The sequence below is a fragment of the Perognathus longimembris genome, chromosome 7 (assembly GCF_023159225.1).
Source record: "Perognathus longimembris pacificus isolate PPM17 chromosome 7, ASM2315922v1, whole genome shotgun sequence".
NCBI lineage: Eukaryota > Metazoa > Chordata > Mammalia > Rodentia > Heteromyidae > Perognathus > Perognathus longimembris.
Genome location: NC_063167.1, coordinates 36,003,737 through 36,017,597, shown reverse-complemented (window position 1 = coordinate 36,017,597; position 13,861 = coordinate 36,003,737). Strand labels below are relative to the sequence as shown.

The following is a 13,861-nucleotide window of genomic DNA, read 5'->3' as shown; positions in this document are numbered from 1 at the left end:
AGGAGAAATGCATAAATCAGTAAGAAAAAAAACTCACCAAAGAAATGGCCAGTGCTGGAGCGGGGCATAGTGACCCGTGCCTGTCATCCTAGTACTTGGGTGGCTGAAAAAAAAAAGCCAAGCCAGTGATTCTAGCTATTCGCGTGACCAAGATTTGAGATGGTGGTTTGAAAACAGTCTAGGCAGGAAAATTCATGAGACTCCTATCTCCAGTAAACTAAAAAAAAAAAAATTTTTTTTTTTTTGGCCAGTCCTGGGGCTTGAACTCAAGGTCTGAGCACTGTCCCTGGCTTCTTTTTTTTGCTCAAGGCTAGCACTCTGCCACTTGAGCCACAGCACCACTTCTGGCCATTTTTTATATATGTGGTACTGGCAAATTGAACCCAGGGCTTCATGTATACAAGGCAAGCACTCTTGCCACTTGGCCATATTCCCAGCCCCAACTTAAAAATTTTTAAAGGAAGTGGAACTGTGGCTCAAGTGGTAGAGTGCTAGCCTTGAGCAAAACAGCTCAGGGACAGTGCCCAAACCCTGGGTTTAAGCCTCAGGACAGGCATGAAGACAAAAATGCTGGTTGTCTGAGACATAATAAATTATACAGGTCTAGGCATGCACACACAGGCATGCACCAAAGGAGGATACTCATAGGAGAGGAACACAAAGGCACAATGCCTATGTGCATCTGATCATACAAAATAGTATTTATTGAAATGAACTTCAGGAAATGTTTTTGTTTTCTTTTACTTCTGTCTTGATTGTTTATATATCTGGGAGGCACAAAAATGGAGGAACAAAGGGTAAACAAATGCAGCAGTGGTACTCACTACTCACTGTTGAAAATGAACTACACAACTTGTGGGTGGGAACAGAAAAAATTGGGAGAGCAAGGGTGTCGGGCTAAATTTCCACGTCTCCCCTAGGGAGACGTCAAGCCTTTAATCGTGAGGGACACTCGGCTCTGCGCGCTACTCCCACTGGCGGGAGGGCAGAGCGTGTCCCGGTAGGACTAAGCTGAACTGAGATAAGGCTGCCGAAACCCTCCCCCCCCCCCCGCATCCCCAACCCCCCTTACATTTAAGAGCAGACACTGGACATGGAGAATTTGGGGGAGCCGTCGGATGGTCTACCGGCTGCCAAAGGGTTTTATTCAAGGGAGGGGTTTATATAACAGTAATGGCGGCAGGAAGAGGAGGGACTAACTGGGTATTAACGATTGGCTAATGAACTGTCCATCACGGTGATGTCACGGAACTTCCCGCAGAGGCACGGCCTCTTGGCTCGGCTTCCTGGCTCAGCTGGCGCCATGGTGGCACATGTGCTCTTAGACAAGAGGCGGGGCTGGTTTGGCATCTCTTCTGGTAGAACCGGGAAGGTGATGGGAGTGGCTAGCAGCCAGGAGTCCCAGGTCTCAAAGGCACAGCCATCCCCTACACAGGGAAGGAGTGACAATGTCCAAAAAGAAAAGTACTCATTACCTGAGTTATGTAACTGTAAACCCTGTGTACATCACTTTTATAACAAACAAAAAAAAATAGGAATATAGGAATGTGGCCTAGTGGTAGAGTACTTGCTTACCATACATGAAGTCCTGGGTTCAATTCCTCAGCACCACATAAACAGAAAAAGCCAGAAGAGGCGCTGTGGCTCAAGTGGTAGAGTACTAGCCTTGAGCAAAAATAAGCTCAGGGACAGTGCTCAGGCCCCAGAACTGGCAAAAAAAAAAAAAAAAAAAAAAAAAGCATTGGTTATGTGGATTTCCTCCCTGGTGAATTGCTTTTCATATATGTGCCTTTCCTTTAGCTTTTGTTATTTTTTTTTGGTTTTTGAATCCATATTTCACACAGCTTCTACCAGTTGATTTCAGTTGACATTAAAGAAGAAAACTAGTGTCTTTTGAATATGTACAATTCCTCATCCCCTTCCATACCAGGTTCCAGCAGCCCAGCTTGCACCTGCCTCTGTGCCTACCACAGGCCAGTGTGTGGTGCCAGGGATGAATGCTCAACAGGAGTTCTCAGCCTGTGGCTGTCCTCTCAGCTTTAAGTGGACACCCCAGGGTGGGAGAAACTAGGGTTGAATTTAGGTCCTTATCCTTGCTAAGTAGGCACTCTACCACTTGAGCCATGTTCCAGCTTTATTTTATTTTATTTTATTTTATTTTTTGCCTAAGTTCGTTTTTCAGATCAGGTCCCCATTTATGCTCTGGCTGACCTTGGACCATGGTCCTCTTAGCTGGAGTAGCTGGGATTACAGTTGTGCACCACCACATCATAATTTACTTGCCTTCCATTCTTACGGTCTGATTCTGAGGAACTCTAGACTAAAACATTTCTTTTGCTGATCTAGTCTATTCCTTTATTTTATGGATGTAAAGAAGAGTGACTTCCTCTCAAGCCAGAGCCTCCATGCCTAGCCTAGGACTCGGCTCTTCCCAACATCACTTGCTGCCCCCTGCAGGCTGGTCCTGGTTTGGCATCTTATTTCCCAATACCAAAAAAAAAAAAAAAAAAAGCAGTTGACCACAGGTTTGAAAGCCTATGGCACATCAGAGCAGTTTGCAGAGGATTGCCTGCCCCTGAACTCATTTCTGGAGGTGTCTACCTGTGCTCTGGGTACAGGGCCTTGAATTCAGTCCTTCCACTAGAGTGCCTTGGTCTCTTCTGCAGTACAGTAGGCTGCCAGGAAAAAATGGCACTTTCTGAATGCATCCAGGAGTTGGGGTAAACAACAAGCTCCCTGCCTTCCCCAGCCTCAGGCATCATCATAGGGGAAAAACAATCTTAGGGGAAAGTCAAAAGTTCAAGATTATACTGGCTTTACTGAAAAAGCATCTTTCAATCTAGACTATGTAGTTAAACAGAAGGCCATGGGTGAGAAAGCGAGCCTCATTTCTGGCCATGGAAAGGTGACTGTGGATACTGTATCTGCAGCCCTAACTGTGGGGCTTTTAGGTCCTGTGGCTTCAGCATTGGTGTGGAGGAGAAAATCCATGCTAAGTCCCCGCCCGTCCACCATGTGACTCTTCCTCTGTATTGGCTGCATTGGAGAAGGCCTGGCCTGAGCAGGATGCCCCTGCCCTCTTCATGCCAAGAAGGTATCCCAGAAGGAGAGACTGCCTGCAGGAGGGGGGAGAGGTGTGGCCTGGGGGGAAGCCTCCCTCTGTCCCTCCCTCCCCCCAGGTTGTCCCTGGTGACAGGCAGGAAACCTGCCTTAAATTCTGGGCACTCCATTGGTTCCTGGAGTGGGAGCTAGAGCCATGAACAAGATCTTCCCTCAGGTAGGAACTGTCCTGGGGAGACAAATCTGCATTCAATCCCACCAGCACCCTGGGAGGCTGGGAGGAAAGAGGCCAGCAGGAAAGTGAGGAGCGGCTGGGGCTGGCCAGATTGACCATGGGCCACATATGTGGTAAAAAGAGGCACAGCGCAGAGGCCACTCACTGCTCAGGCAAAGTGTAGAAATGTGAAGCAGGCAAAGTGAATTTGGGGTACTTGGCATGCTGGGATGTGAGAGACCAGTAGACTCAGTGCTCTCAGTGAACACCCCACAGCCTACAGCCCCAACCCTATCTCCACTTTCTGGCTTGGCCTCACCACTCCTAAGCCCACCCTGGCTCTGCTCTCTTGGGCAGGGAGACGTGGAGGACAGTCCTGTTGCTGCTGCTGCTGGAAGGAAAGCCGGCCCTGAAGGGAAAGGTAAAAATGAGGGGCTGGGCTAGATGTTGTGTGTCTGTCCAATCGGTGCTTCCTTGAAGCCCAGAGTTAGCTACAAATGCACCGAGAGGGGGCAGAGCTCCCACTGTCCCTTTTGCCTCCCTCTTCTCTGTTAATGGTGTCAGCTTCTAGCTTCCTGCTGTGCTGAGGTCACTTGCTTAATGGGATTGCTTATTCTCTCCATGCATTGCATTTATTGAGCTCCTACTGCATGCTGTGTACCTACCAGGTCCTGCACCGGATATAGTTCACACCTATAACCTGGATGAAAGGCACCTCAGAGCTGAATTCCTGACTTAGAGAATGACCTGGGCAATTCTCTTTACCTTCAGAGGGATAAAGTAAATCACACACAGTATTTATGTGTGTTCCTGGCTCCCTGTGCAGCTCTGACCATTCTCTTTGCTTTCATGGAATGAAGGAAGTGGGGTGAGAGGGAGGGAGGGAGGGGAGGAAGACACTCTTCTACTCACCTAATCCTGGCCCACATTTGGTGGGTAAAGAAGCAGACCGGAGGGACAGGACAATGATAGCTGTAAAAAACACGCCCAATGGCAGGCCTGGCACAGCAGATCCCAGTCGATCCTCAGGACAGCTCTGAGGGCTGGGGCAGACATTAGTAACACTGAGAAGTGGGAGAGGCTGGGTGTGCGTTCCAGCTGAGCTCCATCTGGCTACGAAGGCCCAGTGCCTTCTTAGTGGCCGCATTATTGGTAGTTTATTTCCGAGACCTGGCTGGTGGAGGGTGAGGTAGAACTAAGAGCTTCCTCTTTTCTCCATCTGCCAGGGAGGGGACTACACCTAAGGCATTTCAATGTGCACCTTCACCTGGGCAACAACCTCAGCTCTGCCCTTCTCTCTCAGAGTGACCCCACTTGGTGCCTGGCCTGTGTTGCACAAATATTTGAAGAGCAGCCACTTGGCTGACCAGGTTGTCACAGCCTGCTTCACCCTGTCCCCCTGGTTACCTGAGTTTGCTGACAACTAGGGCTGGATTCCTGGTTTCAAATTTATACTGAAGCCTTCTGTTGCCTACCATGCCATACTGTCTCCTCTCCCCATGCAGCACCCTCTTCACCCTCTTCCGGGAAATGCCTGCCCATTCTCCCTTCTCATTCCTTCCCCTGCTGTGGAAATCACCAGAGCTCCAGAGGTGTGATCTCTCTCTCTCTCTCCAGTCCTGAGGCTTGAACTCAGGGCCTGGGCACTGTCTCTGAGCTTCTTTTGCTCAAGGCTAGCACTCTACCACTTGAGCCACAGCACCACTTCTGGCTTTTTCTGTTTATTTGGTGCTGAGGAATTGAACCCAGGGCTTCATGCATCCTAGGCAAGCACTCTACCGCTAAGCCATATTCTCAGCTTCTCTCTCTCTCTCTCTCTCTCTCTCTCTCTCTCTCTCTCTCTCTCTCTCTCTCTCTCTCTCTCTCTCTCTCTCTCTGTACCAGTCCTGGGTACTGTCCCTTAGCTTTTTCACTCAACGATGATGCTCTACCATTGAGCCACAGCCCCACCTCCAGATTTTCAGTGGTTAATTGGAGACATGAGTCTCTCAGAGTCTGTCATGGCTGACTTTGAACTACGGATCTCATATCTCAGCTTCTTGAGTAGCTTCAGTCACTGGTGTGAGCCACCAGTGTCTAGCTTATGCAGAAGGCCTCGGAGCCCTTTCCAGGGCCATCGCCGGTGGAAGATGAGCTGTATGCAGACAGCAGGGCAGGAAATCCTGAACCAGCCCGGCCATCCCTTCACCTCACTGTGTTTCCTCCTGTCCTCAGGCTGCAGCCTCCTCTGCTGCTCTCGCCGCGGGGCCTGCCTCTCGGCCTTCCTGCTGCTCCTACTGGCAACACTTGGAGCCCTTCTCACCTTGGTCGCCATCCTTGGACTCCCATCTCACACACCAGGTCAGAGTGGGCAAGAGAGGGCGGGTCAGACCTGCTGAGGAGAGGGTAGAGGCACAAAAAGACAGGGCGCCCACACTCTGCCTGGCTCCATAAAGAGACTTGGGTGATTCCTTATGTTGAGTGTGGACAGATATACCCATTCCTGCCCACACCCTAGACAAATGCCTGACAAATGCCTTTGTACATCTGTGACATGAGCTATTGAGAGAAGCCTGCTCTGATGTCACCTCTGAGGGCCTTCCCAGGGAAACCGTCCCTGAGCCCCAGGCTGGTCCATCTGCCAGTTTCCCTCTCATTCTTTGAGGTAGCCCTAGGGGCAGTGTCTTCCTCCCCTCAGTGGAGAACTTATCATGACTACCCCCCAATCCTGGCAGAGGTGTTTGGGGGATGATAGTTTAAGAATGTAGAAGGTATGCCCAGCTGGGTGCTGGTGGATCACACCTGTAATCCTAGCTATTCAGGAGGCTGAGATCGGAGGATCTTATTTCAAAGCCAACCCAGACAGGAAAGTACAGAAAACCAAAAGTGGTGCTGTGGCTCAGTGGTAGAGTGTTAGTCTTGAACAAAAGAGCTCAGGGACAGTGCCCAGACCCTGAGTTCAAGCCCCAGGACTGACCAAAAAAAAAAAAAAAAGAAGAAAAGAAAGAAAGAGAGAGGAGGAAGGAAGGAAGGAAGGAAGGAAGGAAGGAAGGAAGGAAGGAAGGAAGGAAGGAAGGAAGGAAGGAAGGAAGGAAGGGAAAAGAAAGGAAAAGAAAATAAAAGGCATGCTCAGATGTATGTGATTATTGACAGTCTCCGAGATGGGCCAAACTCATTGCTCTGACAGCTTATCAGTGTCCAGAAGTTCACTTCAAGCCACATCTTTGCCTGGAGAATTGCCTGCAGCCTCCTGCTCTGCACATTGGGCCCACCACCTGTCCATAGGAAAGCTCTTACTGAACCCCTCTTCCTTAGCAGTCCCCATCTCAGGGGTGCACTATAATACCCATGTTACAGGCAAAGAACCTGAGGCTCAGAGAGGTTATATCACCTGTCCAAGGTCATACAGCTGCAAATGGCTACATCTGCCATCGAGCCCAGAGCTTCCCTACTTCCCGGTTCAAGGTGGGCTTCAGGTAGGGAAACCTGTCCAGATGCTGTCCTTTGATGTTCAGGTGCCTCTTCTGCCCATGCAGGGGCTCAGGCCTGTGTGACACCAGCCAACAGGACAGGCTTCTTGTGCCATGACAGGAGGAGCTGCATCCCTGCCCACAGGGTGTGTGATAGCATCCGCACCTGCCCGCATGGCGAGGATGAGGATGAGAGCTTGTGCCGTGAGTAGCTGCTCACTTGTACTTGTGCTCTGTGTGGACCTCCCAGGGGTGGCCCCACTTCTGTTCTCCCTGAAAGGCTACTGAAGCTCTGCCATCCAGAGCATGCCAGGCCCACCATGTCCCCCACAGTTTTGATGACATGGTGCCTTCGGCCCACCCCTACTGCCCCCACACAGCTGTGTTACGGGGTGCTTCACTGTGCATCTCCACCCTTGAGCAGTAAGCCTTCTCTGACTCCATATGAAGTTAAGACTCTCCTTTGGGCTCCTACGACCTTTGTGCCTCCCTGTGTGTCCTAATCACACTGTTGTCACATCTGCCACTCCCAAGAGGCTGTGAACTCCTCTGGGATAGCTCTGGTCTGCTTGATCATGATACCCTAGTATATAGGGCTTATTCTGAATGACTTGCTGAATGATTGAATCGATGGATGGATGGATGGATGGATGGATGGGTGGATGGATGGATGGATGGATGGAAAGATCTGGCCCCATACTCTAGAGACCTGATGGTTCTTAGGAGAAAGGACTGTAACAGTGTGAAATAAGTACTAAATGAATCAGCACCTGGACTCACATCTGGGAGAGAAGTGGGTGAGTTGGGAAGAAGAGCTGCCAAGCCAGGGCCATTGGTTCATACCTTTAATCTCAGCACTTTGGAGGAAGAGATAGAAGATTATTAGTTTGAGGCCAGCCTGGACTATGTTAAGTTTGAGGCCAGTCTGAGCTACATAGTGAGCGCTGTCTCCATAAACCAAAGGTTAATAGCTCACTTGTAAGGTGCTGGCCTAGCACACCCAAGGCACTGGGTTTGATCCCCTACACTGGGAGGAAGGGGAGGACTCTGAAGAGTTACCTAGACTACACCCCAACTCCTACTCAGTCTCCTCTGTAGCAAGATCCAGAGGCCACCTAGCCACTGCTTGCATGCTTTCGGAATGAGGAGCTCACTCCCTGAGGTAGCTGTTCCTAGCTCCGGGGTAGATTTTCCTCAGGAGAGGTTCCTTGTTCTGAGCTTAGCACTGCCTCCAGAACCATCTCAGATTAGGTCCAGTTCAGCCCACTCCATCCCTGCTCCCATAAATCCTATTTGACCTCTCTCCTAGATAGTAGGGGGTGTTGTCTTACCCTAGGAGTGTCCCCTTCTCCAGACCATGTCTTGAACTCTCAGTCTCAAGCACCTCCCATGACCCAGTTGTCCCCTCAGTACTCTACAGACACCCCTGAGTAACCATAATGTTTCTAGTGGAATCTGGCCAGAGCAAAGAATGAAGGCTGGTTCCTTCCTCAGTCTGAGTTTTGTATCTGTGGCAATGTGGCTGAGTTTGCATGAATCTAGGCAGTTGTGGCCCACAGCTGCCTAACACAAAATCTGCATCCTGAGCCGAAGCCCAACTCTACAGTGTCTCATTCCTCCTTGCTACATACACCCCAGTTGGAGGAGGCTTTCCTAGAGGTGGCATAGTTTTGTGGAGGTGTCAAGGAGATCTTTCTAGAGAGAAGAATAGTGCAAGCACTGATGTGGGATGGGGACACACAAGAGCTGGGTAGGGAATGAGAATGAGGACAAGATAGCAGCTTTGGGAGGCCACTTGTTGGTGTAGGGACAGCATACTCTTCTCTCTTGGGCTGACCTCCTTCCCAGGAAACCTCCTGGTACCCTTTTTGGGGTGAATGGAAAGCAACCAGGTGCCAGGACCAGCCATCTTCATATGGCCCTGAGGCAGCTGTGGCCAAATGTGGACTCCAATCTCACTCGCCTGTCCCCTTGCAGGAAATGTGCCCCAGAGCCTCCCCAGCTTCCTCGTGGCCTCCTGCGGAGACCCAGCCTCCTGGATCTACTCAGACCAGAAGTGTGACGGAACCAACAACTGTGGGGACTGTTCAGATGAGCTGAGCCCAGGTAGAGGTCTAGGCACAGGCTGGGCCCTGGCAGTGGCCCAACAGTGCCCAGACCACAGAGGCCTCTGACCTTCCCCCAGGCCCTCTTTGACTCCTGGGTATAGAGTTCCTTGAACACCTCCCAGTAGGGTGCCCAGGTGCCCTCTGATGGCTCCCCCTAGAGGTTCATTCTTGAGAAGGGGAGTGTTGGAATGCTGGAGACCAGGGCCCAGGGCAAGGGACAGAGCTGAAGCACCCCTAGGGTGTCCTAGGGATGGGCATGGCTGGAATCAGGGTGAGGCAGGAGGAAAAGCTGGGTGATGGGGGAAACCATATGCACCAATTAGTATCCAAGCATTGCCTAGTTTCTTTCCTTAAGAACCTTGAACGGTGGGGCTGGGGATATAGCCTAGTGGCAAGAGTGCCTGCCTCGGATACACGAGGCCCTAGGTTTGATTCCCCAGCACCACATATACAGAAAACGGCCAGAAGCGGCGCTGTGGCTCAAGTGGCAGAGTGCTAGCCTTGAGCGGGAAGAAGCCAGGGACAGTGCTCAGGCCCTGAGTCCAAGGCCCAGGACTGGCCAAAAAAAAGAACCTTGAACAATGAGAAACTGAGGCCTAGACAGGGTGATGGAGGCAGTCTCAATTTTGTCTGGTGCATTTGAATTCAGTCAACCCACACATGATGGGGCAGGCAGGGCTCTGGAGAGCTTTAGTAGGTTTCACAGCAAAAGGGCCAGGAAAAGCAACTGCTCCTATGCTGGTTTTTCTCTCCCTAGTGACCTCATGCCCACTCTGTGGCCCTGGGTGGTGGCGTTGCTCTTCAACACTCTTCAAATACTGCAGCTGCATCCCAAAGATCCTGTGCCGGGACCAGGTGCAACACTGCTCAGACTGGTCCGATGAGTTCTCCTGTCCTGGACCTGAGTAGGGTGCCCAGGCAGGTGGGACAAGCTGGTTGGAATGGTACTGATAACCCTTCTCATAAACATCAAGTCCTAGACCACGAGGGCAAGAAAGAACCTTTCACATCACCTCCCATCCCCTGATCTTCTGATTAGGAGTTTCTGCCCCTACTTCCAAGTTGTTCAGCCTCTGTTTGAATGCCTCCAGTGCCAGGGAGCTCACTACCATGCTGAGCAGCTTCTAACAAGGATGTGGAGAAGCTACTCCGTGATTATGAATCTATCTCTGGGTCCTAATAGAGGAAATAAATTCTCCAAGGAAATAAATGCTCCAAGATAGGCTCCTGGATCATATCTCATCAACCCGTGAGAGAGAATGTCACTTAAGGTGGCATACATCTTTCCTGTCCCTCTGGTAGCTAAGGTAAATACTTTGGGGCTTGGAGCAGCCTTTGAATATTTCTCAATTCAGTCACCCCAGCAGGCCAGACGGACTGATCAAATGCGCTTGCACAAGAGACAGAGTGCATGTCAGCCTCCGGGAAGGAAGCGTGCCAGGAGACTTGGGCTGGAGAAGGGAAGATCTGGAGAAAGGACAGCTTTAGGGATCTCTTCTCCCCACCCACCACACCCCCTTTCCCCTATGTCTAGCCACCAGCTAGCTGGACAGCCTGGGGGTTTTGAAAAATGTACTTTATTTTGACCATGGAGCTGAAATGAGTGGTTTTCCTCCCTAGCTTCCTTCCCTGCTTCTCAGCATCCAGCCAGGCAAGGATGGGTGTTCCCATCAAACAAATGAGGAAACTGAGACCCAGAGGGAAAGTGACTTGCCCAGGATCTCCAGCAAAGTCTAGTGCTGGAACTGGGACTCAAACACAGCCTATGGCCACACCCCAACCCCCAAGGTCCTCCTTGTGACCACGTCGTGGATGGGAAGAGTCTCTGTAGGATATTAAACGGGGAGGTTGAGAGGTACAAAATATCCTACTTTTACTCTAAGAGACATGGAATCTAGCCAATGGAAAGCTCCTGTTTAAAAACATAGCCATATCAGCTATACAGCCAATAAATTTGGTTTTATACATCAATCTCTTGTTACTTGCAAATGGACATCGGAGGGACTGGTGAGCACTGGCTCATTCAGTGTACTATTCATTCACTCATTAATTCACTCATCAGTCTTTATACCAACCTAAGCTGGGCGCCAGGGCCCCAGAGACAAAGCCTTGGTTCTGGTACATAAAGAACGAGGAGTCTTATGAAGACCATACTTCACACTACTCAGGGACACATGGGACAGCATGAAATGCTGAGCTCCAAAGAGCCTGAGCATTGGAGGACTAGCTCCTGAACAGGTGTCTCTCGAATCTGGCCTGAGGATGGCCAGCCTTGGCTCTGGCCCCTTCTTCTAAGATTCTTTTTCTTTTGTGCTTGTTCTGGAGCTTGAACTCAGGCCCTGGGCACTGTCCTTGAGCTTTTGTGCTCAATGCTAGCACTCTACCACTTGAACTACAGCTGCACTTCTGGCTTTTTCTTGTGCGGGTCCTGGGGCTTGAATTCAGGGCTTGGGCACTGTCCCTGAGCCTTATTGGTTCAAGGCTAGTGTTCTACCACTTAAGTCACAGCTTCACTTTTGGCTTTTTGGGTGGTTATGTGGAGATAAGAGTCTCACAGATTTTCTTGCCTAGGCTGGCTTTAGATGTCATTCTCTTTAGATGATCTTTAGATGTCATTCTCCTGAATAGCTAGGATTATAGGTGTGAGCCCTGGCACCAGCTACACAGCTTTTAAGATGCAGAGCCAGGAGATAAACTTTGGTAGGCCCAAGTCTGGCCCACCACAGCCCTCCTGATGTCTCCCTCTTTTTTTTTTTTTTTTTGTTGTTGTTGGTCGTGGGGCTTGAACTCTGGTCCTAGGCACCAGCCCTGAGCTCTTCAGCTCAAGGTGCTCTACCAGTTAAGGCTCAGCACAACTTCTGGTTTTCGGATGGTTAACTGAAGATAAGAGTCTCATGGACTTTCCTGCCCTGGCTGACTTTGAACCGTGATCCTCAGATCTCAGCCTCCTGAGTAGCTAGGAGTACAGGCGTAAGCCACCAGCGCCCAGCCTTAATGTGTCCCTCTTGCTCAGCTACATGTCCCTAGGGGGAAAAGCTGGAGCTCAGGCAGGGGCTACAGCCTAGATGCAGGAGTTGGCTGTTGTTGGCAGAAGTGACACATTCTTTTCTTCCTTTTTCTTTCTCTTCTTTTTTTCTTTTCTTTTTTGTCAGTTGTAGGTCTTGAACTCAGGGCTTGGGTGCTGTCCTTGAGATTTTTGCTCAAGGCTACTCTACCACTTTGAGCCACAGTGCCACTTTTCGTTTTCTGGTGGTTAATTGGAGATGAGTCTCATGGACTCTCCTGCCTGGGCTGGCTTTGAACCATGATCCTCAGATCTCAGATCTCAACCTCCTGGGTAGCTAGGATTACAGGCATAAGCCACCAGCACCAGCTCATTTATTCTTTTTGCTGTTGTTAGTGCACTACCACTTTCAGCCACAGTTCTACTCTGAGTTTCTGGTGGCTAATTAGGGATAAGCACCTTACGAACTTTCCTGCCTGGGCTGGCTTTGACCCATGATCCTCAGCCACCTGAATAGCTAGGATTACAAGCAGGAGCCACCAGCATCTGGCTGCATTTATTCTTTTCTTGTTTATTGGCTCTTATTGTTTAAAATGAGAGGGCTGGGGATATGGCCTAGTGGCAAGAGAGCTTGCCTCGTATACATGAGGCCCTGGGTTTGATTCCCCAGCACCACATATACAGAAAACGGACAGAAGTGGCGCTGTGGCTCAAGTGGCAAAGTGCTAGCCTTGAGCAAAAGGAAGCCAGGGACAGTGCTCAGGCCCTGAGTCCAAGGCCCAGGACTGGCCACAAAAACAACAACAACAAAAATAAATAAATAAAGTGAGCAGGTACCATAGTTTCTTCCCAAACAGCTCTCCCTAAGACACGCAGGAAGATGCAGGGCCCAGGAGGCCAGGCAGGCCCTCCTCTGGTGCCCAGCAGCAGAGCAGCAGCCTGGAGACAGAACCAGAAGCTTGTGTCAATATTTGTCCTCTCCCAGCCTCCCTGGCCCCAGCTCCAAGATCAGGGCTCTAAGTACAACAGGTTCTTTGCTGTGCAAACACGCAGGGATAGATTAATGGAATTTAAAGTGGCTCAGGCTTGGCCCCAGGGTTTGGATGGGAAAGCTGGTCTGGTTTAACTGTCTGCCATCACTGTTTGCCAGGGGCTCTCCTTTCATCCTTAGACTCACAGAATCACAGACGTTAGCTCTGGCAGAGACCCCAGAGCCCAGCCAGGCTTATGCCTGAAGAGGAGAGGAAAGAAAGGAAAGAGACCAGCCCAAGGCCACAGAGATCCTGATTCTCAGGGCTGCCCAGCAACTTTTTTTTTTTTTTTTTTTGCTAGTCCTGGACCTTGGACTCAGGGCCTGAGCACTGTCCCTGGCTTCTTTTTGCTCAAGGCTAGCACTCTGCCACTTGAGCCACCACACCACTTCTGGCCGTTTTCTGTATATCTGGTGCTGAGGAATCGAACCCAGGGCTTCATGTATACGAGGCACGCACTCTTGCTACTAGGCCACATTCCCAGCCCCCAGCAACTCTTTTTTTTTTTTTTTTTTTTTTTGGCCAGTCGTGGGCCTTGGACTCAGGGCCTGAGCACTGTCCCTGGCTTCTTCCCGCTCAAGGCTAGCACTCCGCCACTTGAGCCACAGCGCCGCTTCTGGCCGTTTTTCTGTATATGTGGTGCTGGGGAATCGAACCTAGGGCCTCGTGTATCCGAGGCAGGCACTCTTGCCACTAGGCTATATCCCCAGCCTCCCCAGCAACTCTTGATCCAGGTAGAAATAATGACTGTAAGTTCTTACACACACACACACACACATGCACACACATATGCATGCACACATGTATTTACATAGTTCTCATCCTTCTAGAGGGATACATCTGAGACTTCTATGATTCCCAGTGGGTGGGCAATAATATCAAGCACTATAATACTAAGCCCCTTCCCTACTCTACACATCTACATATACCCGTGATAAAGTTTAACATAAATTCAATAGAGACAATACAGAATACAGAGATGAATATCAATTACA

General features: G+C 50.2%; 1 protein-coding gene across 2 annotated transcripts; it reads left to right on the top strand.

The window, feature by feature from the left end:
• Window positions 1–3,049: 3,049 nt before the first annotated feature.
• Ldlrad1 (low density lipoprotein receptor class A domain containing 1) lies at window positions 3,050–9,997 on the top strand. Of its 2 annotated transcripts, XM_048349919.1 has the most exons (6): window positions 3,050–3,277; window positions 3,632–3,695; window positions 5,489–5,614; window positions 6,790–6,927; window positions 8,701–8,829; window positions 9,589–9,997. In XM_048349919.1, the coding sequence occupies exons 1-6, from the start codon at window positions 3,257–3,259 to the stop codon at window positions 9,738–9,740; spliced, it is 630 nt and encodes a 209-aa protein (XP_048205876.1). In that variant the 5' UTR covers window positions 3,050–3,256; the 3' UTR covers window positions 9,741–9,997. The 2 variants fall into 2 exon arrangements, with proteins under 2 accessions (XP_048205876.1, XP_048205875.1); XM_048349918.1 differs by lacking the exon at window positions 3,050–3,277 and having other exon boundaries at window positions 3,450–3,695.
• Window positions 9,998–13,861: the final 3,864 nt, after the last annotated feature.

Bases quoted from the DNA above. Each gene is read 5' to 3' on its own strand.
- Ldlrad1 (XM_048349918.1), top strand. From the start codon at position 3,497: ATGCTGGGATGTGAGAGACCAGTAGACTCAGTGCTCTCAGTGAACACC. The intron at 5,615-6,789 runs GTCAGAGTGGGC...CTGCCCATGCAG, and splicing joins ACTCCCATCTCACACACCAG to GGGCTCAGGCCTGTGTGACA. The intron at 6,928-8,700 runs GTGAGTAGCTGC...GTCCCCTTGCAG, and splicing joins TGAGGATGAGAGCTTGTGCC to GAAATGTGCCCCAGAGCCTC.